General features: G+C 35.4%; 1 protein-coding gene across 1 annotated transcript in view; it reads right to left on the reverse strand.

Moving 5' to 3' along the window:
• Positions 1–23,330, reverse strand: part of pappab (pregnancy-associated plasma protein A, pappalysin 1b) — a 130,169-nt gene that overhangs the window by 22,511 nt on the left and 84,328 nt on the right. Inside the window, exons 11-16 of the mRNA XM_073841297.1 lie at positions 22,801–22,908; positions 22,198–22,333; positions 21,877–22,090; positions 19,990–20,158; positions 5,257–5,440; positions 411–618 (exon numbers count right to left, since the gene is read on the reverse strand). Coding sequence (XP_073697398.1) covers positions 411–618; positions 5,257–5,440; positions 19,990–20,158; positions 21,877–22,090; positions 22,198–22,333; positions 22,801–22,908 — 1,019 coding nt within the window. The remainder of the gene's footprint in view (positions 1–410; positions 619–5,256; positions 5,441–19,989; positions 20,159–21,876; positions 22,091–22,197; positions 22,334–22,800; positions 22,909–23,330) is intronic.

Below are 23,330 nucleotides of genomic sequence, written 5' to 3' on the forward strand. Positions count from 1 at the left end.
ACAGAACATTCTGATCAAAGTCACATTTCCGTTCATTTTGAAATAAACGGTACATAACTGTGGTTGGTTTCTTAACATGTTGGTAACACAGTCACTTCCTGTATAAATGGGTTGCTTTTGGCCAGAATAATCTAAATTTGACATTTAAAGTGGACCAGATTTACGACTATAGTCAAATGTCTGGCTACGCGTGGCTATGTGAGTAATCGACCAACAGTGTAAATAATGACTATGAATTTATCCAAGCTTTCAAACAACTGATACAGCCATGAATATGCAATTGCCACAACATGATTAGCTAAATCTGCAATGCGATAAACAAGAGGATGGCACAGCTTAATATGGAACTCATTAAAGTTAATTAACTTAAGTTATAATTAAGCATTCATGTCGGTTTAGCGGTGTCTCACCTCTTGGGTTTGTCTATATGGGGCACATGGTAGCCAGGCTTGCACTTGTACTTGCAGAAAGACCCAACTTTGAGGCCTGTGGCATTGCAGCGTTTGGTCTGCAGGACAGCGTTTGGTACAGGAGGAGGGACCGGACACCGCAGCTCACACAGAGCCTCGGGGAAGGACCACATGCCATCCTCCATACACGTCAGCACGTTATTTGTGCCTGCGGAGACAAAAGGATAAAGAAACAGGATTTTAGATCTAAAGTGAACCTACTTTAATTTCGACTGTTTTCTCAGTGTGCGTTGTTTTTTTTGTTTTGTTTTTTGTAGTTGGTGTCAAAACTACATTTGGCATTTTACAGAGCTGACCTCTCAATCCCAAAGGGCCTTTAGTTTTAGGAAATGGGTCAAGTGGGTTGCTTCTTTATCTAAATATTGTCATATTCCTTACTTGTTTTTGTTTGTTTGTTTGTTTGTTTGCTTTTTTGTTTTTGTTATGTGTTATATGTTTGGTATAATATTGTCACATTCACTACTTGCATAATAATAAAAAAAAAATAAAAAAAATACTGTGGGTAATGAGTGCTTGATGAGTGACAGGTGTCAGTAGTCAGGTGACCGTGAACGCTGTGATTGGGTGGTGGAGCCTGGCTAATCCGTAACACCAGTAGGACTTGTCATTGCAAATGGCATAGTTCAAAGCAGTAATTATTTAACTATATCTAAAAAAAAAAAAAAAAAAAAAAAATTAGGAAGTGGGTAGTTGACAAATAGGCAGTAAAAAATACTTTTTTTGAAAAAGATATTTTTTGAAGAAGAAATGCATATATTCATGTAGTGCAAGTAATAAACAAATAGCATGGGAGAGATTTATCTTCATTGTTAGACAACTATTTTCATATAGTGTTATTTATTTAATATGAAATTATAATTAACATCTTTTTTTCCTCCCATGACTTGCTGGACAATTTCAAGACAAATTTTGCTGTCATCCATTTAAAACTGTTGAAAATTATACCATTTTAAGATGAGTGATATTTATATCTCCCCTACTGCAATACTTAACAGTTTTTTTAAAGACATTTTAAGATAAAAACAAATTTGTGGTTCTTTTATGTGTGTCACACCATAGGACATTATGTCACACTAAAGGACAGAAATGATAGTTATTAAAATATGAATTGATTATATTAAACATATTAAATTTAATTTTGAACATTTTAAAGAAGAAAGAAAGTTTAATTTTGATACAAACAATATCAACATGTTTTTTTAAACAAAATAATTTTCATCAACAAAATGTGGACAAAATCAGGATATGGTGTCACACCATAGGACATGGTTTTCAGAGACAAAATGTATCAAGTTCCTATGCTTTCAGAAATATATGGATGAAAAAAATGATTGCCATTTACTAAAAGCTAAACCACTGAGGGCTAATTACTTATAAAGCCCTCAATGGTTTAGCTCCTCAGTACTTGAGCGAACTCTTATCACATTATAGTTCTGTTCTCAAAACTGTCAATTTGATAATACCTAGAATATCAAAATCCACTGCAGGCAGCAGATCATTTTCTTATTTAGCGCCTAAACTCTGGAACAATCTACCTAACACTGTTCGGGAGGCAGACACACTCTGTCAGTTTAAATCTAGATTAAAGACACATAGCTTTAACCTGGCTTACACATAAAACATTAACACATTTCTATAATTCAAATCCGTTAAAGGATTCACAAGTTCACCCTTACATCTAATCTGCTTGAGCATGTAGAAAGCATAATTTGGCGTGCTGTCCTGGGGGAGGCCTCCAGGCCCGGAATACAGGCCGAACCCAGAGAACTCCCCCTATCCCTAGTATGGGATAAAAACAGATTAGAAGTGGAGAGTTGGGGTGGAGGAGGGATGCCAAGAAACTGTTGAAGGACGGAGGCAAGAAGGCGGTCTGTTTATATATGTGTTGTGCTGATTAGGATGATTAGCTAAACGAATTAAACCTATGCCGAATTGGTTGATTATCAGATTGTGCTCCTCCCGAACCTTGTTAATAAAACATCATTTGTTACGCTGCATTAATTAGGGCAACCGGAACCGGAAACACTTCCCATAACACCTGATGCACTCGTTGCATCGTAAGAAGAATGGCATCTACGCTAATATTAGTCTGTTTCATTCTTATTCCGAGGTCACTGTAGCCACTAGATCCAGTCTGTATCCAGATCAGATGGTCACTGCAGTCCCCCGAATCCAGTCCATACTCGGCTCAGACGGTGGATCAGCACCTAGAGATGACCTCTACAGCCCTGAATGTCAAATAGATAAGCTCCAGAGACGGATCATCAGTAAAGACCTCGTCACATAGACGGCCATCGACGCAAAACCACAGGAACCTGATGAGTCCTCTGAAATCTGACATTGGTACAAACTGCTGGTTTCGTCTGGTCAGAGAAGAACGGGACCCCTGACTGAGCCTGGTTTCTTCCAAGATTTTTTTCTCCATTTCTGTCATCTATGAAGTTTTGGTTCCTTGCCGCTGTTGCCTTTGACTTGCTTAGTTGGGGACACTTAACTTCCAGCGATATCGTATACTATTTGAACTGAACTGAGCTGGATGATGACATCACTGAATTTAATGATGAACTGCCTTTAACTGAAAATTGATTGTTTACAATACTGCATTATTGACACACTGTTGTCCTGTTTAATACTGTGAAGTTATTTTGACACAACCTGCATTGTTTAAAGGAACCGTATGTAGGATTGTGGCCAAAACTGGTACTGCAATCACTTTCAAAATACTGTGGAACAGTGTATCCCCTCCCGCTCCCCCCTGACTCGAGGTTGCCAGCTAAGCTGCAGGAACGTAGGCTGCTACAAGGAGCTTCCGATGGCAAGTGACGAGTCCTACACAGTATTTTTTTTTTCTTCTGTTAAATATGTTTATGCTTCACGAGAGATGTTTCGCGAAGTAATTATGTATCGCAAAAATTTACTAATGGCGATTAGCCAAATATTTCGTAAGGATGTACTGTAATACTACCCTGGAAATCCAGAGGTCTCGCGAGAGCACAATTTGAATTGTCTCTGCAAGACACTCTGGCATCGAGCAATGATGCAGGTTACTGCAATAAGTAAGCAATTGTGGGAAACAATCAAATCGGTGTATTTGATGTAGGCGGGCCAGAGGCGAGCTAAGCTGATGATGACAGCACTGCGACGTCCGAATCATATAGTAAACTTTGAAAGATCGCTGTCGCTACAGATGAACAACAAGTTGTTTGAAACGGCTTTGGCCGCTACAATGAACGAGTTAGACTTGGCTTTCCATATAAAAGAGGAACAGAAAACCGAAAACTCGAATCGTTCCTTTGCAAGAAGGACGTTTTTGCTGTTTTGCCGACTGGATACGGCAAGAGTTTAATCTATCAGTTCACGAGTTCACGCTTACATATAATTAGCCGGAGAATAGTAGTGCATGTTTGGCGTGCTGTCCGGTGAAGGGCTCCGAGCTCGGGAGTGGCCCGAACCCAGAGTACGTTACCCCCCAATAGGAGTAGCGAGAACTCGGAGTGATGAGATGGGGTGGTGGAGGTTTACTGATAAACCATCGAGTGAATTGAGGTGAGTCAGCTGTATTTAAACCTATGGCGCTGATTGACTTGTGATGTTTACTCTAAGCATCTGACGCGCTTCTCCCGAACTTTGTTAATGAAACATCATTTAGCTCTGCTGGTAGCTAAGCGTGTATTGTTGTGATTGGTCGTGGCGTTATCCAATTGCGTGCAGTTAGAATTTCAAATGCATGCTTGGTGCCGCCCCTCGAGTTAGGCAGTTTTCATTGCTCGATCCCAGACCCTTAATCTTAATAGATTAGGGTCTGGATTTTTCCAGGCTACTGTAATACCACATTTCAGTCGGAACACAGATTGTTTTCATAACGTTACCCTGCTAGTGGTGCGATATAAAGCTTTTTATGAACGCATTTAGCACGGGCGACCGTGGAAAATCCACTGTGTACGGAAGCAAAGTTAGCCAAACATAGATGAATCTTACCTGTCCAGGAGAAAATTAGCAACGTTGGCGTCTGTCTTCAAATTCTTCTCCTTTTTCAGCCGTCTCCATCTTTCAAAGGCATCTCCTATACAAATCCTTGTTTTATTTCGGACTTTGTCACGACGTATTTCGGATTCATAACGAGGTCTTTTAGGTTTCGTAACGTTATACATGTTTTATCCGACGCGTTCGTAGCTGCAGCTGTAACAGAGCTGGCAACCTGGATCACGAAACTCTACTGACTTCGCGATTGGTAGACAGCTGGAGGGTGGAGCCTCAGACCAAAACACAAAATGACAACAATAACATCAGTTGTGGGCTGCAACTGTCACTTTTAAATGACAATATCCTGGCCGGACCACTGTTGTCAGTGATATAAGTATTTGAAATGAACATGATTTCTTAATGTCTAGTGACATGTCAGGGCCATTTTATGATTAACTGAAATAAATTTCTTACATACAGTACCTTTAAAGCACTATATAAATAAAGGTGACTTGACTTGACTTAAAATAGACACTCGTAGAATTATGCCGGAGGTATTTGTTAGCATTTTTATGATTTCTTTTTAATTGATAAAAGTTGTAATTTATTGCACCATGCTTAAGACAGTCACACCATAGGACAATTTTGAGATTTGGCTTAAAAATAAAAGTAAAACATTTAAATTACAGCTTTTACGACAACAGGTCCATGTAGGACAAAGAAATGTTTATCAATGTACTGCATTTTAAATAACTGCAATATTAATTATAAGAACTTTTATCTTGTGGGACAGTGAAAATGCCACATGTCAGGGTCTACCCACCCACAAGCTGAGCCGGCTCCCGGCACTGAAAAGTGCACTTCTTGCCGTAGGTGGTTCCTTCAGAGAACTCGAAGATAGCCGGGTGCACGTGGTACTTGTCAGGCCGCCCGCAGTCCACAGGTTCACAGGTCACCTGCTTGTTCCATTTCCCATCGGCGCAGGTGAGGGTCACCGTGGATTCAGACTGTCGAGGAGGAAAAAACATAAAGGCAATAGTTCAAAACATGGGAAAAGAACATTTTGTTTTCTCTCGGTCAATTCACTGCAACCGCAGCAGACCAGACCATATCAAATAATACACATCTGTTTCAATAACGCTATATAGACAATTAAATTAAATGTATTTATGTATCTCTTGGTGAAAGGAAGCAGTGGGAAGCTGAGTGGGTGAGTGGGTGATAATAAATGGCTTGGGTATAGCATATAAAGCTGTCAGAACGGTGAGTCAGAGGTCATTTGTGCTGTTTTATTAAGTCATGTCTGACCTGTGTGATGTCTCCAAAGACATCTGTGCTAGTAGCAAAGCCACAAATCACACACATCCTGGACCCCACATTAGAACAAAACAATTAAACTTAGGGGGCCACGTTTTGTTTCAGAGAATTCTGTTGAATCACTGTCATGACATAACATGACTTGTGTTTCATTAGTGATATGAAACTGATTTTCTGTTGGAAAACCCTGAACCCCTGAGGTGCGCCAAGTCTAATTCCGTGAAACTGAGACTGACGAAGCAGATCTTCATTTTCACATGAGTGTAAAGTTACAAATTGTCACAAATTCATGATTGTTCATCCGCTTACGGTAAATTACAATAACCTTTGTGCTGAACACAAACATTAATAACATACCAGCTGGTGTTTTTAAGGTAATGTTGACAGTAATAGTAGTACTTCCCGCTCCTGTTACACATCCACAGGTAATTTTGCTGGACTTATTATAAAAATGATAAATTAATTTATTCCAGCTTGATCCTGGTCATAGAGAGTATGACTCATTTCTCTAACCAAAGTAGACCAAAGAGACGCATTAGAACATGCTAAAAAATTAGTATGTGTAAGTCTCTGTCTCCTCTTACTCCAAACCAACAATGAAGACTAGTCTGCATATAGTTTATTTGGACTATTTAGTTGTCCTTGTCTCTTGAGTAATCTGCAGGGACATTTGCTGACTTATTATTGACTCAATACATAAATCACTGCTTTTATTAACACAAAACCCTTGCTGTGCCTGCAAACAACCGACGAATCAAGCTGTACTGTGTACCAAGAAGGAATAACAGTCGTGAATTTGTCACCAGCGGCACAACACTGCATTCTTCAACTGGTTCCTCAATGAATCTTCAAAAGTGTGAACCATGTAAAAGTTTGTGCTTTTACTGCACGGCAGCAAATTCTTAGCCAACAAAATTATTGTGATCTAACATGATGTGGGTTATGGGATTGTTGTACTTTTTTGTGTGTGGTATTAAGCATTAAGTAAAAAGTGATGTTTAACATAAACCATACCCAGCGGCTTGGACAGGGGCCATAGGTGGGCTTAGAGTCCAGACTGTTTTAATGAAGCACAGAGTTAAACATGCACTTCTCCACAGATTTCTCCTTTTGTTTATGACAAGTGATGAAAGCTGGCTGGTTCCAAATAAAAAAAAAATAAAAAAAAGGATGTCAGCTATGTTTATTGAACCAATTTTCGTGAAGCCAAACAGTTTTTGCTGGCAAGGCAAATGTTCCTTAACTTGCATCCACAAAACAAAACATCAAGATGTACGAACAGCGTTTTTTGTTGCTTTACTGTGACCCGGGCCACTTTTTTTTTCTCACGTCTCTTTTCTCTTTATTTGAAATTGCAGATTTAAATGGGCTGGAATGTGGTGAGCTTATCTAATGTTCTGTACCCTCTCAGGAAATGTACCTAAAACTGAGCAAAGCAGCGGGAAGCATTTGAAATGCAATCCAGACACAGTTACAAAACACTTTTTGCCCCCTTCTTTCCCTCTTCCTTTTCTTGCGCTGAAGCTCTTATTGAAAACAGCTCACCATGGAAGTGTGAGTCTTGAATATTTGAGGTGAGTATCTGAAAAAAAGTACCAAAGTGAGCACAACAATAAACTAAGCAAAGCAAAACAAAAGAAAGGAAAGTAAACAAAAACTAAATTACACTAAAGAAAGCCAAACGTTAAACTAAGCAAAAGAAAATGAAAACAGAGCAGAGTAAAAACAAAAATAAAACTATGTTAAAATAAATTAAAATAAATGAGGGGAAAAAAACTATGTGAAGTAAAAGCTAAACCTAAAGAAAAACTACGAACACCAAACAAATAACAAAACAGAAAGAAATTAATGCAGCACAATTAAAGACAAAAGTAAAACTAGACAAAAAAAAAACTAAGCAAAGCAAAAACAATAAAACAAAAATAGCAAACAAAAATAAATGGCGTAAAAGCTAAAAGTGAAAAACTAAGCAAAACTAAAAAGTAAAAACAAAAATTAAGCACAAAACTAAATTAAACTCTAAAATTAACAATCTTAGTGAAGCAAAGGCTAAAAACACAATAATAATCAAACAAAACTAACAAAACAGAAATAAATGAAGCACAATTAAAGACATAACGTCACCTTAGAATTATAAGGTTCTATCTGACATTTTTGTCAAAAATGAGTTATTCACATATTCTTATTCTATGACAACTTATTTACATTATTTGATGTTTCTTTTGTAAGCTGTGTACATTTGGGGCCTTTTTTTAGCAAACAAAAATGGTTCTATCTACAGAAGTCTATGGAATGCAAAAACTTAAGCTCAATATCTCGAAAGTGCTCAGAATGAACCTTAGAACCTTATAATTCTAAGGTGACGATAAGTAAACCGAAACAAAAAACGGACAAAAAAAATAAGCAAACAAAAACATTAAAACAAAAATAGCAAACAAAAATAAAATGGTGCAAAAGCTAAAAGTGAAAAACTAAGAAAAACAAAATGAAAACAGAGCAAAAAGTATATCAAAAATAAATGACAAAAACAAAACTAAGTTAAAATAAACTAAACAAACAAATTAAGCAAAACAAAAACAAACTAAGTGAGGTAAAAGCCAGAACTACAACATTTTTTACAGCAAACTAAAATTTTAATTAAACATAAAAACAAAACTAAATTAAATTAAATTAAACTGTAAAATTCATAGGCAAAACAAAAACAAACTTAGTGAAGCAAAGGCTAAAAACACTAGAAAGAAATCTACCAAAAATAACAAAACTGAAATAAATGAAGTACAATTAAAGACATAAAACTAAAAACAAACAAGCAAGCAAGCAAGCAAAAAAACAGACAGAAACAAAAACTAAGCTAAGCAAAAACTGAGTATAAAAACAATAAGACAAAAAAGCTAACAAAAATGACGCAAAAACTAAAAGTAAAAAACTAAGCAAAACAAAATGAAATCTGAGCAAAAAGTAAAAACAAAAAATAAAAGACCCTCTCAATGTTAAAATAAACTGTAAAATTAATTGGCAAAACAAAATTTGACTTAGTCAAGCAAAAGCTTAAACAACAAAAATAACAAAACAAAAGAAATGAAGCACAAAGAAAGACAAAAAAACTGACAAAAACAAAAACTAATCAAAGCAAAAACAATAAGACAAAAATAGCAACCAAAGTAAATGATGCAAAAGCTAAAAGTGAAAACAAAAACACAACTAAGTTAAAATAAACTAAATAAAATAGGCAAAGTGAATCAAAAGCTAAAAAACTCTGAAAAACAAACAAAAATAAATAATGAAAGGAAGTACAATTAAAGACAAAAGTAAAAACAAAAAAACTAATCAAAGCTTAAAACTAAAATGATTAAAAATAAAAAAGGTGCACAGCTAAAAGTGAACAGCAAAATGTAAAAACTAAATATAAGACAAAAACAAAACTAAGTTACAATAAACAAATGAACTGGGCAAAACAAATTAAAGCAAAAGCTAAAAACAAACAAACAAACTAAAAAAAACAGAATGAAATGAAGTACAATTAAAGACAAAAGTATAAACTAAACAAAACAGACAACAAAACTAAGCAAGCTTAATATTAAAATGATTATAAAAACAAAAACAAGAGAACAAAAAACTAAACAAAAAAAATAAAACTAAACAAAACTGAATAAAAAATAGAGTCAAAAAGGAGAAAATCAGACAACAAAAGCAAAAACTAAACTAGGCACAAGCCAAAGGCCAATAAAAAAAAATAAAAAAATAAAAAAATAGCAAAAACAAAAAAGAGCAAAAGTAAATGAAACTAATTGTTAAAAGTAAAAAACTAATCAAATAGTACAATTAAAGAGAAAAGTAAAAACAAAACAGACAAAAAACAAAACTAAGCAAAGCTTAATATTAAAACGATAATAAAAACAAAACAAAAAACTAAGCAAAACAAAATGAAACAAATAAACCTAAACATAACAAAAAAGTCAAAAAGCAGAAAAAAACTAATGTAGACACAAATCAAAAGACAAAACAAGTTTAATGCAGAAGAGTAAAAGCCAAAAGCAAACGAAACAAAATGTTTATGAAAAAAGTCTCTATTTGACTTCTTCATGTGAGGGCAACAATGTAATAAAAGAGCTCATATCACTGGCTCAATAAAATCCCAAAGAGAACGGCAGTCTCAATCTACTCAACATCTCCCCCTAGGGTCAGAGGGGCCGCCGTCTGTGTCAAAACAATGCCAGAAAGCGTGTTAGTCCACATACCTGCCTTCTTTATAAAACTTGCGCGAGGCTACAGAAGTACATAAAAGTGTCATCTAACTTTCCCTGCCCAGACATCCCTGGCTCTCTCCAAGCCATTTCAAAGCTCAATGGCAGCTTAGACACGAGGTTTATTAGCCGGCACTGGCTGCATTACAGGAGCCGTAAAAGCAGTGACCACAGTCACATGGGCTGTGTGGGACGAAAAGGAAAACATAAACTGTTGTGGTCCAACAGAAGAAACACACACATGCAGGGGGCCGTTTAAAAGCCCACCTGTACGGTTCGTAATCCGCGTCGCACGCACAAACCAAAACACACATAAACACACGCCACTCCTGCTTGGAAGTCAGATCATGACGGCTCGCTCCTTCTGGTGAACACTGGGGAAGGGGACTGCCGTCACGTCGGGGGGTGGCAAGCTGCGGGCGGGGGGGCAAGAGGGGTGTCTGCGTGCGGAGTTTCCTTCTTTTAAAACTTTACAGCTGCTGATTCCTCCTCCACTGAGTATTTAACTACCACTGACTACTGTGCCTAATTCAACACAGATGCCTCTGTTGGCTTTTCTTCTACACCCCAGCCCTATCCTGTGTTTCTCTCTCAGCGCACTCACACACACACGCACGCACGCACGAATGCATAGTAACACACGTAAGCAAACACGCTCGGCACACACACACACAAACACGCATAAGCGCTAAAAGAAAGAAAAACAGGGGGTAAAGCAAACCTCTAACTCTCCGCTTCCCTCTGCTCTGTTGAAATGTTGTTTGCCTAACAGTGATTTCAGGACATGCTCTGCTTTCAATAACACCTTGGCAAAAACAAGCGGCCGGCAGCCAGGAAGCTGCGGACACAAAGACATGACACTGTAGTGCTGCTTGTTGCTGTAGTTATCTGCTCCCAAAACTGTCGTCCGTTCATGATGGCTTGCGAGATCATAACCCTCCATGCTTGGCTTGGCCCGCAACCTTATAAACACACATTTATCTCTGTCTGCAACAGCTCCTAATGCTGTTTTTTTTTTTTCTCAATAGGACCGTATTGGCACCCTCTCAATGATGTTACGGTAACAGGTTAATGATAAAATGGCTAATTTGTCTCTGACTAAAGCCTTTAGGAACACACATTATGAGCTCCCTGGAGATGGCTGATAAGCTGTAATGACTGTGCTGGGATCAGCACTTTCGCTCTGTAAAGGTACGAGGGCTCTCTCGCACTGCCGTCATCAGCTCTCCCGCTCACACGCAAGCCAGACCTCGAAATCCATCCACGCCAGTTTCTTTTTAAGCTTTATATGGTCACATTTTTGTAGGGTGAACTCATAATAGCACTTCTAAAGAAATGCCCATTTACAATCATGTGTACGTTTTAACATTATTTAATCTACTGGACACACCCACAAAATATGTCCAGATTTTAGATTTTTTATTTTATTCATTTATTTTTTAGTGCTGGGCAATGAATAATCGTGATTAATCTCATCCAAAATAACGCTTTTGTGACCCTGGACCACAAAACCAGTCACAAGTGTAATTTTTTCGAAATTGAGATTTATACATCATCTGAAAGCTAAATGAATAAGCTTTCCATTGATGTATGGTTTGTTAGGATAGGACAATATTTGTTTGAGATACAACTATTTGAAAATCTGGAATCTGAGGGTGCAAAAAAAAATCAAAATACTGAGAAAATCGCCTTTAAAGTTGTTCAGATGAAGTTCTTAGCAATGCATATTACTATTCAAAAAATAAGTTTTAAAATATTTAGGGTAGGAAATTTACAAAATATCTTCATGCAACATGATCTTTACTTAATATCCTAATGATTTTTGGCATAAAAGAAAAATCGATAATTTCGACCCACACTTTGTATTTTTGGCTATTGCTATATACCCGTGCTACTTATGACTGGTTTTGTGGTCCAGGGTCACACACACACATATATATATATATATATATATATATATATATATTAGGGCTGTCAAATGATTAAAATTTTTAATCAGATTAATCAGACTTTTCAGTGGATTAATCATGATTAATCACTATTTGCAACGACACCTGAATCCTAACCATTTTTTTTTCCTGAAATGCATACCAAAATATAAATAACAGGACACAGATACATAATTTTCACATTTTCATATTATGCCAGGGCCCGCATCGGGCCTGTTTTAGGCTACTCCTTATTTTTTATATTTTAGACATCCATCAATTATGTCGCGCTGGTGGAAACAACACAAGACTTTCGCTTTTACTTTCGACAACGGCTCGGATGGCGCAACTGGAAGAGATCCGCGTTCAATCGCACGCAGTAGGCTGAAACTTGCCACAAAATACCGGCAAAAATAAATAATAAATGTGTCGGGGAAGGAGTAAGGACATATCTGAATTATTTATTAATAAAGTGTATTCAATGTGAGTCAATGTGAGTCAATGTCGCAAAGATCCTGCAATCTCATTTTTGGACGCGCCTTGAGAGAGAAATTTATCGTTAAGGATTACATATTAAACAAGTTTTTGTTTTCGATTTGTTTTATTTCGTTAAGTAATAATTTAAAACTTTCTATAGATATGTTTATCATGTCTGTGAGGCATGCATTTAGCTTTATTTTTGTTAAGCACTCCTGTTCAAGAACGAGACGACAGAAAGCGCATCATTTTTGTTTTCTTTATTTTATAAAAACACTGCAACGTTTTTTGGTGTATTACTTTTTCCTTTGTGAGCAAAAATGACGGATAATTTCAAATTGCTTCCACTGAAAAAATGCAAATGATTGAGCTGGTGCCTCGATGACCTGCAAAGCGGCTTTATGTATCTTCCACTCTCCACTCTGTCACTGTGTCAGTCACCGCTCTTTCGAGAATGAACCCAGCATAACTATGCAGATTTAATTCCCAAAACATAAGAAAAACGAAAGTTTCATACAAATTCTGAATGGATTATGGCATGGAAAGTGCAAAGCGCGCTCTCTTTATTATCACTAAAAGCGTCACAAATCTTAGTTCATAGAGATCTCACAATGTTCCATTATAATCAATAAAGCTTTCTAAACTACACAATGAATCTTTTATTTACATCGCGTCTACACTTAGTCAGGAGATGAACAACGCTGGATTGTTTGCCAGATCTTCAATTGGTTTGCTTTCGTTTGAGTGTATATAGCACCGTCTACCGCAGTAGAACCAGGCCTAAGCTTGGCTAACCACTCCAGTTGCAGAGGGGCTGTCGCCCAGGCTTGTACTTGTTAACTGTACCATCATCATTCTTTTTATATTTGAATCCGTCCATAGGCTCACCTTGCTCCATCTCGCCTCTAGCTCCCCAACCACTTTCCTGACAAATAATTCGTCACTCTGCGCATGCGTGAAATGCGTTAAAAAATTTGACGTAATTAACAACAACAAAATAATTAACGCCGTTAACGCGTTATTTTTGACAGCCCTAATATATATATATATATATATATATATATATATATATATATATATATAGACACACACACACACACACACACACACACACACACACACACACACACACACACACACACACACACACACACACACACTGCCACTAAAACATTTAGGATCAGTATGATTTTTTATGTTTTTTTTTTTAAGAATTCTTTTGCTCATCAAGTCTGCATTTATTTGTTTAAAAATACAAAATTAATATTGTGAAATATTACTACATTCTAAAATAATAGTGTTCTATACTAAAATATTTTAAAATATAATTTATTCCTGTGATGCAAAGCTGAATTTTTAATCAGCCTTTACTTCAGTGTCATATCCTTCTTCAAAAATCATTCTAATATGCTAATTATTTACTGTTATTATCAATATTTTTTATATTTGGAATTTCGAACCTGTGATTTCTTTTTAGGATTTTTAATGAATAGGTTAAAAAGAACGTCTCGGTTATGTATGTAAACCTCGTTCACTGTAGGATGGAAACGGAGACGTCACTTAGAGTCACCAACTGATGGGGAACAGCATTTATTCAAAATATTAATCTTTTCTAACAATATAAGTCTTTGCTATCAATTTTGATCAACTTAACACATCCTTGCTAAATAAAAGCATTAATTTCTTTCAAAGAAAGAAAGAAAAAAATACTGACCCCAAACTTTGAACAAGGTGTTTATTGTTACAAATGTTTTCTATGTTAAATAAATGCTGTTCTTTTTAACGTTTTATTTATCAAAGAATCCTGAAAGAGTATCACAGGTTCCAAAATAAATAAATAAAGAAATAAAATATTAAGCAGCACAACTGTTTTCAACACTGATAATAAATCAGAATGATTTCTGAAGGATCATGAGACACTGAAGACTGGAGCAATGATGCTGAAAATTCAGCTTTGCACCACAGGAATAAATTAAATTTTTAAAGTATATTAAAATAGAAAATCACTATTTTACATTGCATTAACATTTTAGAATATTAATTTTTTTCAGAATTTTTAATCAAATAAACATCCTTGATGAGCAGAAAAGTATCCTTTAAAAAGCAGTGGCACATATTAAATATACACAGTGCACACATATATTATGTACATAAAAACTTTTATTTTGGATGCGATTAGTCACGATTAATCAGCACTATTTTTTCTGTTTTTTTTGTTTTGTTTTGTTTTTCTGTTGCTTGTCTATGAAATCAATCTAATAATGCTTACTTTATAAATAAAAAAATATATATATATTTTTAAATAAAATTAAAAATATGTATTAAAAGAAATCTAAAATCTGGACATATTGTGTGGGTGTGTCCAGTAGATTAAATAATATTAAAACATACGCATGATTGTAAATGGGCATTTGTTCAAGTGATTTCGTGATATAATGATAACACAATAACTCAATTAAAACAGTAGCTAAAAAGTAAAGAATTGTACTTTTAAATGTAAAGGATTTAAAAAAGAATGAAAATAAAACAATATATAGATGACAGAATATATATTTGACTGAAGGAGACCATAGACCAATTTTTTATATCAAATGAAATAATTAACAAATGTGTTCTGTGTATGTTCATACTGTACGTAAGTACACTATTTATTTTCTGTGCAACATATTATTAATCTATAAATGTATATATTTATATCAATAAATATAAACAGGCTAAACCCAACAGGTGAAAAAAACAACCAAACTATACCATCACTGCAGTAGTGTTGTTATCATTAAAACTAAAACTAAACTGTCTATTAAAAAAACAATTATTAATTGAAAATTTTGAATAAAATATAAATAAATATTACACTACAAATAACTGAAACAAAGATTTAATGAAAATTTAAAATATTGTTTAGGCAACTAACAAAAAAAAAGTTGAATTTGAAGTACTAAAATTAAAGTCAAATAGATAAATTTGACCAGTAAAAAAATAAATAAATGATAAATTACAAAAGCACAACACAACTATTAATACCTGAACTGAAATTGAAATGAAAACTGCCAATATAAAACTCTTACTATTAGTCTTGTTTTCTAGTACAGATATCTGAACATTCTTGAATCAAGATACATTTACTTGAGAAGCAAAATTACATAAGATATTAAGTCTTATTGTCTGAAAATAATAATAAAAATAATTTGTTGTGAGTTTTTGTTTAAATCTTAATTGAAAGAGATATGATCATTTTTCGTACCCCATTGGCAGATGTTTTGTTGTTTGTTTTATTTTAAGCAAAAAACGATTTTTTTTTCATTAAACAACTAAAGATATAAAGTTAAATTAAGATTAAATTAAGACCATAAATTGTTTTATTAAAAAAAAGTGGGGTAGTTTTTGCTTAAAACAAGAAAAAAATATCTGCCAATGTTGTAAGAAAAAAGAATCTTGTTATCGCTTTCAATTAAGATAAAAATTTTTATACCACAGTTGAGATTTTTTTAGATATTTTATCTTGTTTTAAGCAAAAACTAAGAAAATTCTGATCATTTTTTCAGAAAATAAGACTTAATATGACTCATTTTGCTCCTCAAGTAAATGTATCTTGATTTAAGAATGTTTAAATATTTGTACTAAAAAATTTTTTTTTTGTGGTGAAATAAAAGCTAATAATAAATATTAATAAATTGTGTATACGTAATACTGCATAAAATTTGCTTGTTTATGCTTAACAATATAATAAAAGCCACTGAGGTTTAGAAACTGTACAATGTGTGATTGTGGGTGAAACGAGGGTGATGTTATTTTAAAGTATTTTTATATCACTTTTACAGTGCAGTGCTGTAAATGTAGCGCTACTACAGTTACAGTTTGGGTAACAGCCGTGGCCATCTTTATGAAAACTCTCCCATCTTACCTTACATAACCGCACTGGACATCTCCCCAACGGCCCCCGAAGCCCCCAACCCCGGACCCCAATGTGCACCGCTGTTAAATAAGCCGAGGCCTCCCAAAAGCAGAGAAAAACTGTCTGCTGCCTTTCCTTTCAAATGCGTAATAACTCACAGGCCAAGCTTCTCAGTCGACTGCGGCTGCTGGCAGAAACCCACCCAACATACAGTAGAGCCCAAGTGCTTACAAAGAACACACAGCACTTTCTCGTCTTTTCTTTTTTTCACGTTTGCATTTTCCCTTTTCTTTCTTCCCCTTGTTCTCCTTCTGTCAATATCACAAGAGAACAAGCGCTGGAAAACAGAACAGAGTTGTTTTTGAAAGACCAGAGCTGCTAATGGCCCAAAACGTTCTTTGTGAATGGGCGGGGTGAAGGATGGCCGATGGCTTGCGGAGTCGCTACAGCGCCAAACGTTGGCCAGGTGGACTGCCGTTGCCACCACTGGCCTTTTGTGTGGGGGACCGGGGTCAACGAGTTGCAGTAATCGCCGCTCGTTGCTTAGCGAGGCTGTGCTGGGCCGGCAGATCTGCAGTGCCGTTGATCCGTGCCTGTGCCTTAAACAGGGTCCTCGGGGAGTGCGGTGGCGGCTGAGCATGGTGCTCCACTGTTTTGAAGTCAAATAGACTCGAACAAATTGCATCCTGACCGACTACACTCTGACACTTTCTTCACACGTTCAAGCAGCGGTGAACCAGAAAATGCAAGCGCAATTAACAGATGTGCAAGGCGCACACATGCACGACACGAGCAGACCCTCGTGAACACGTACGTGTCTGCATGCTGACGCAGACACCAGACAGAGCCTTATGAGACTTCTGAATGGACACCAATGATTTGCTAGATATTTTTAGGACGAAAATAGTTTACTATTGAACTGTTCGACTGCATCAGGTCTCACAATCTGAACCTGAAAGGTGAACACAAGCAAAGTGAGCCATTTTTGGTCATTTATTTCAATACTTCACCTGTATTTACCCTGATTAGACATGAGTCAATGGTTGAACTTTAGCTCAATTCATTAAACTGACTGTCCATAAATCACTGAATTAAATTTTTGATTATGTTTGACTTAAAAAAAGAAAGTAAAGGATTTGTCGACTTTTATGTGCATAGTAGTAGTATTTAGCACTACACTACTGTTCAAAAGTTTGGGGTCACTAAGATTTTTTTATACTTTTATTCAGCAAGAACAACATTAAATTGATCTAAAGAGAAAGTAAATAAATGTATAATGTTACAAAAGGTTTCTGGGTAACACTTTACAATAAGGTTAATTAGTTAACTACAGCAGTTAACATGAACTAAGAATGAACAATACTTCTACTGCATTTATTAATCTTATTTAATTTACTAAAAATGTTTGTTAACATTAGTTAATGTTCTGTGAGTTAACATGAACAAACAATGAATGACTGTATTTTTTATTAACTAACATTAACAAAGATTAATAAAAAGTGTAATAAATGTATTGTTCGTTCATGTTACCGAATTAATGATAGTTAATGTATTAACTAACACGAATGAACAATGAGCAGTACATTACTGTATTTATTCACCTTTGTTAATGTTAATAAAAATACAGTTGTTAATTGTTAGTTCACAGTGCATTAACTAATGTTAACAAACACAACTTTTTATAATTTATAATTTTAATATTGTATTTTAATAATACATTAGTAAATGCTGAAATTAACATTAGCTAGAATTAACAAATGCTGTAGAAGTATTGTTTATTCTTAATTCGTGTTAAAAGTAGTTAACTAATGAACCTTATTGTAAAGTAAATCCTAAAAAAAAAATCAGCAGCGAAACTGTTGATATAAAATTTATATTAACAAAAATTAAATGTTTCTTGAGCACCAAATCTGCATATCAGTATGATTTCTGAAGGATCATGTGACTCTAAAGACTACAGTAATGGCTACTTAAAATATATTACAATAGGAAACAGATATTTTAAATTGTAATAAGCCATTTAAAAAATGACCAACCCTAAATTTTAAATGGTACTGTGGTGACACTTTAGTTTAGAGTGTTATTGCACTTCTCGCTATTTAAGGGTAAAATCAGCCCATTATTTACTCACCCTCCAGGCATCCTAGGTGTATATGGCTTCCTTCTTTCAGACGAATCCAATCTAAGATATATTAAAAATTATCCTGGCTCTCCCAAGCTCTATCATTGCAATGGGCGGGTGTTTCTCTTCAACAATCCAAAACAAATCCAATAAATTGCATCCATCCATAATAAAAAGTGGCTCCGGGGTGTGAATAAAGGCCTCCTGTAGCGAACTGATGCATTTTTGTAAGAAAAATATCCATATTTAAAACTTAAAAATTACTTTAATCTAGCTTGCAGCAACTGGTCGTACACAGAAGCAGCTCCAAGCGGATGACAGACAATATGATTTGGGGGTTTTGCATGCACCACTCAGAGTAAGCTAATTAAAAGTAATTATAACGTTTGAAATATGGATATTTTTCTCACAAAATCTAATCAATTCATTACAGGAGGCCTTTATTCACCCCGCGGAGCTGTGTGAGGCACTTTTTATTATGGATGGATGCACTTTATTGGACTTGTTTTGACTGTTGAACAGAAACACCCACCCACTGCCATGATAGAGCTTGGGAGAGCCAGGTTAATTTTTAATATAACTCCCATTTCTTCGTCCGAAAGAAGGAAGTAATATACACCTAGGATGCCTGGAGGATGAGTAAATAATGTGGTAATTGCAGACTTATTAGCATGCATATTACTAACATATTGGCTGTTTATTATTACTTATAAAGGACATATTAATGCCTTATTCTGCATGAGCATTTTGGATGCCTTAATCCTACTTCATACCTAAACCTAACAATTACCTTACTAACTATTAATGAGCAGATGCAAAACTAGTAGTTAATAGTTAGTAGTGAGAATTGGAAAAGAATTTGTTTGGAAATTTCCAAAAGCAGGACAAAGCCACTAAGCACAAAAGGATGCAGCCATACGCTGAGGGGAAAAAAAAAAAGAAGCATGTTCGTGTTAGCCAGGCAGTGATTTCTGGAAGGAAACTTCCTTTCCATCACTCACGGATGACTGTTGAGGTTGCTGTTCAGTCAAACTGTTTTCTAGCTTATTACAATAACAACAACAACAAAAAAAAAGCCTTCCAGTTAGAGGGGAGGGCGAGAGTGAGAGTGAGAGTAATGTTTATGAAAAATCTACAGCTTCTCTTTTATTTGAGCAACATGTTCAACAGTCCAACAGTTCCAGGCAGAGAGAAAGACATAAAAACAACATCAAGCCAATAACAGAGAGCCCACTGGCCTGAGCGCCAGCTATTGTGACCATTCACTTATCGTCTCACAGTTTGGTTAGCAAACCCTACGTGAGCCATAAATCTTTACTGCTACTTTCTCTGTATGTGGTCAGGGCATGAGTCAATGATTATTGTTTAATGTAATATAAACCACTATGTGTGTGCGAGTGTGCCTGTGTATGTTTGTGTTGTGTGCTTCTCTGTGCTTCTCTATGAAACCTGGTCAAAATACTTGGCAAAAAATAGAAGACATTTTATAGCAGGAAAAAGCACACACAGAGAGTAAGCGTGCACATATACAGTGTAACATCCACGAAATATGCAATTAACAAAACTGTGTTACCTGTGTTTTGATAATATCATCATCTCGGTGTATCTTCAGCGTATATCCTCGGTTGCAGGTGATAGTGCAGCGAGCGCCATTGAAGTATCCAGGACTGTTGCACTTCATCTCCGCATTACTGACCATCGGCTTCTGACATTCAATGGCGTCACACGAGTAATGAACACAACTGAGGGATTACAGAAAAAACATGTACATTACGACAATGTAAAATGACCATGAATGATCAATTCAATAATTAGCTTACTTTAACAATCTTGCATTATGAAAGCAAATCCGTGCAACAATGAAAATAAATTCATCCTATTCATTAAAGACTTTGCTTTACTAACTGCTACGTGACAGAATTTAAGACTGGCCCCTAGCCAGTTAAACTCCATTTTTAATTTTTACTTAAATGATAATACTAAACAGGTATTTAATTATTGATAATAATAATAAAACAACACAACAAATAAATGCAAAACATGCATCAGAATTTACTTTATAGTACACTCTGAAAATACACACCAAACAGTCCAGTGCTAGGTGAAATATGGACAAACCCAGTGACTGGGTTAAATGTTTAACCAAACATTCTGGGTAGTTTATTAATGTTTATTATTTAACTATTATTTATTCATCTTATTAAGATATGTTCATTTATTGAACATATTAATAAATGCTAATTTCCAATCTATTTGGGTTTATTTTAAGCAAGAAATATGTGACCCTGGACCACAAAACCAGTCATAAGGGTCAATTTGTCAAAACAAAAACGTCAACTGAAAGCTGAACAAATAAGCTTTCCATTGATTTATGGTTTGTGAGGATAGGACAATATTTGTCTGAGATACAACTATTTGAAAATCTGGAATCTGAGGGTGCAAAAAATCTAAATATTGAGAAAATCACCTTTAAAGTTGTCCAAATGAAGTTGTTTGTAATGCATATTACTAATCAAAAATTACATTTTGATAAATTTACGCTATGAAATCTACAAAATATCTTCATGGAACATGATCTTTACTTAATATCCTAATGATTTTTGGCATAAAAGAAAAATTGGTAATTTTGATACAACATATTTTTGGCTATAGCTACAAACATACTTGTGCTACTTAAGTCTGGTTTTGTGACTCTGGACCACAAAAACAGTTAAACAGTCAATTGGTCTAAACACATCATCTGATTTGGCCGAGATACAACTATTTGAAAATCTGGAATCTGAGGGTGCAAAAAAAAAAAAAAAAAAAAAAAAAAATATTGAGAAAATCACCTTTAAAGTTGTTCAAATGAAGATGTTAGCAATGCATATTACTAAAAAAAAAATACCATGTCCATATTTAACCTAGCTCTGGGTTGTTTTTAACAAAGCATTTTTTAGAGTGTGGTGTATCTGTATCCTTTCTGCTGTTGCGCAATTTTATTTAACAAGTAAACAATTTTATTATCTCTCATACCAAACAAATAATTTATATCACTATAAATGTGTTTAAATTAAACTTTTGAAGTGTTCTTACTAGAGATTGTGAATCATATTTAATGGGTCAAAAACAAAAGCTTTACTGATGACTGTGAAGATACAGCGTGACCGAGAAGAGGCTTTTATTGGTTTTTGTTCAAAGGCATCCCTTTATTATTAATCATTTTATTGCCATCTTTTATGCATCATGTGTTTGTAAAGTCAAGAAAATTGATTTATTAAATCACATTGTGCAATAGAGGATTATATAAATGTGTCATCAAACTTGTCACTACTGCAATAGATGTCATAACATGATAAACAAAAAAATGTTAAAAGCTATAATTATAGATCTAAGACCACATCCAAGCGCTAGTGGGCTGGCAAAACATTTAGTCTCCGCACTGACATGAGAGGGAGCTATTGTGGATTTATCTCCTCACCTTTGGCCCATGGGGTTGTAGATTTCATTGCTCTGGCAGCCGCTGATAGTGATGGGGTCAAAATATTGAAAGGAGCGCAGCCCAACACCTGAGATGGCCACCAGAGGAGAGCTGAAGCTTACTATAATAGCTTTTGTCCGGTAGAAAGCCACGCTCAGGTCGTGGCTCACGGGAATCACCATTGGATTGTTCCGGCAGCTCAGCCTCCAGTCCCCTACAAAAATACAACAATTTACTTCCGCTTTCGTTTTCTAGAAACACACAGCTTGGAGTAAAAAAAAAAAAGTGTTCAGATGTTATTGAGATTGGGGTGAGACTGACCGAGAGGGTGGGTTTGCTCCTTAGTGTCCACCAGCTGAACAGTAATGTTGTGTTGTCTCTGGTCGATGTCGGCTGTTCCGTCAGCGGCCAGATGGATAATGACCGCAGCAGCCACCATAGGATGGGCATAATAGGCCTTTTGGGAGAGACAAAAAAAATGCTCACTGACAGTCAGTTCTATCATTTAATTGTAAATTGTGGCACCTGGATCAAAATTGTTTATTGATCAGCAACACATATTTTTAACCCCTAACCATTAACTACTCTAGGAAAATGAGGTTCAGGGTTCTACACTGACCAATGAATTTCCCCTGACTTTACCAATCATTTGTGATTACTGGATAAAGAGTTTATAGAAATTGTGCTTACAAAGAGCATTCAACCAGAAAAAAAAAGTATATTCACTATAGAAAAGTCCAATTTTGAATTTTAAAATCATCTAAAATTCATAGGCTTCTATAAGAATGTGGTTTTAGCAATATGTACTACTTGGTGAAATCATTCATAAGTCACATGATCATATAGATTTATGCATCTGATGTGACTTGACATCAATTTGTTCCAAACCAAAAAGAGACATGAGCATGTTTAGCCATGGCTTACCTTCAGCCAATATTGTGAAGTCCAGCTGTGCTGCTGAGACTCCTCACAAGGAAACCAAGCGTATTGAGACACGCCATGTGACAGGTCAAACACCTTTGACTGACAGCTCTGAGCAAAAAAACATGAGAAAAAAAACAACACATTCCCTTTTTTCCATTTCCAATAAAACTTGTATACATGAAGGCCTGGTTTCACAGACAGGGCTTAGACTAAACCAGGATTAGCAGATAGTTCAATTAGGATATTTAAGTAATTTTTATAAACATGCTTAGAAAAAAGCATTACTGTTGTGCATCTTGAGACAAAACAAAGGCACCGATATATTTTTAGATCAGTCAGTGCAAGTTTCTTTCAGTTGAAACAGCTCAGACTTACATTTTAGTCTAGGACTAGGCTTAAGCCTTGTCTGTGAAACCGGGGGGAAGAGTTTACTTGCAAAAACATAACTCTGTTTTTAACAATTTTCAAAAATCATGTTTTTTTTTTTCAATCAAACTGCAGTTTGGTTATTTTGATTAAGTAAAAATAAC

Source organism: Garra rufa, chromosome 5 (genome assembly GCF_049309525.1).
Source record: "Garra rufa chromosome 5, GarRuf1.0, whole genome shotgun sequence".
In the NCBI taxonomy this organism is placed as follows: Eukaryota; Metazoa; Chordata; class Actinopteri; order Cypriniformes; family Cyprinidae; genus Garra; species Garra rufa.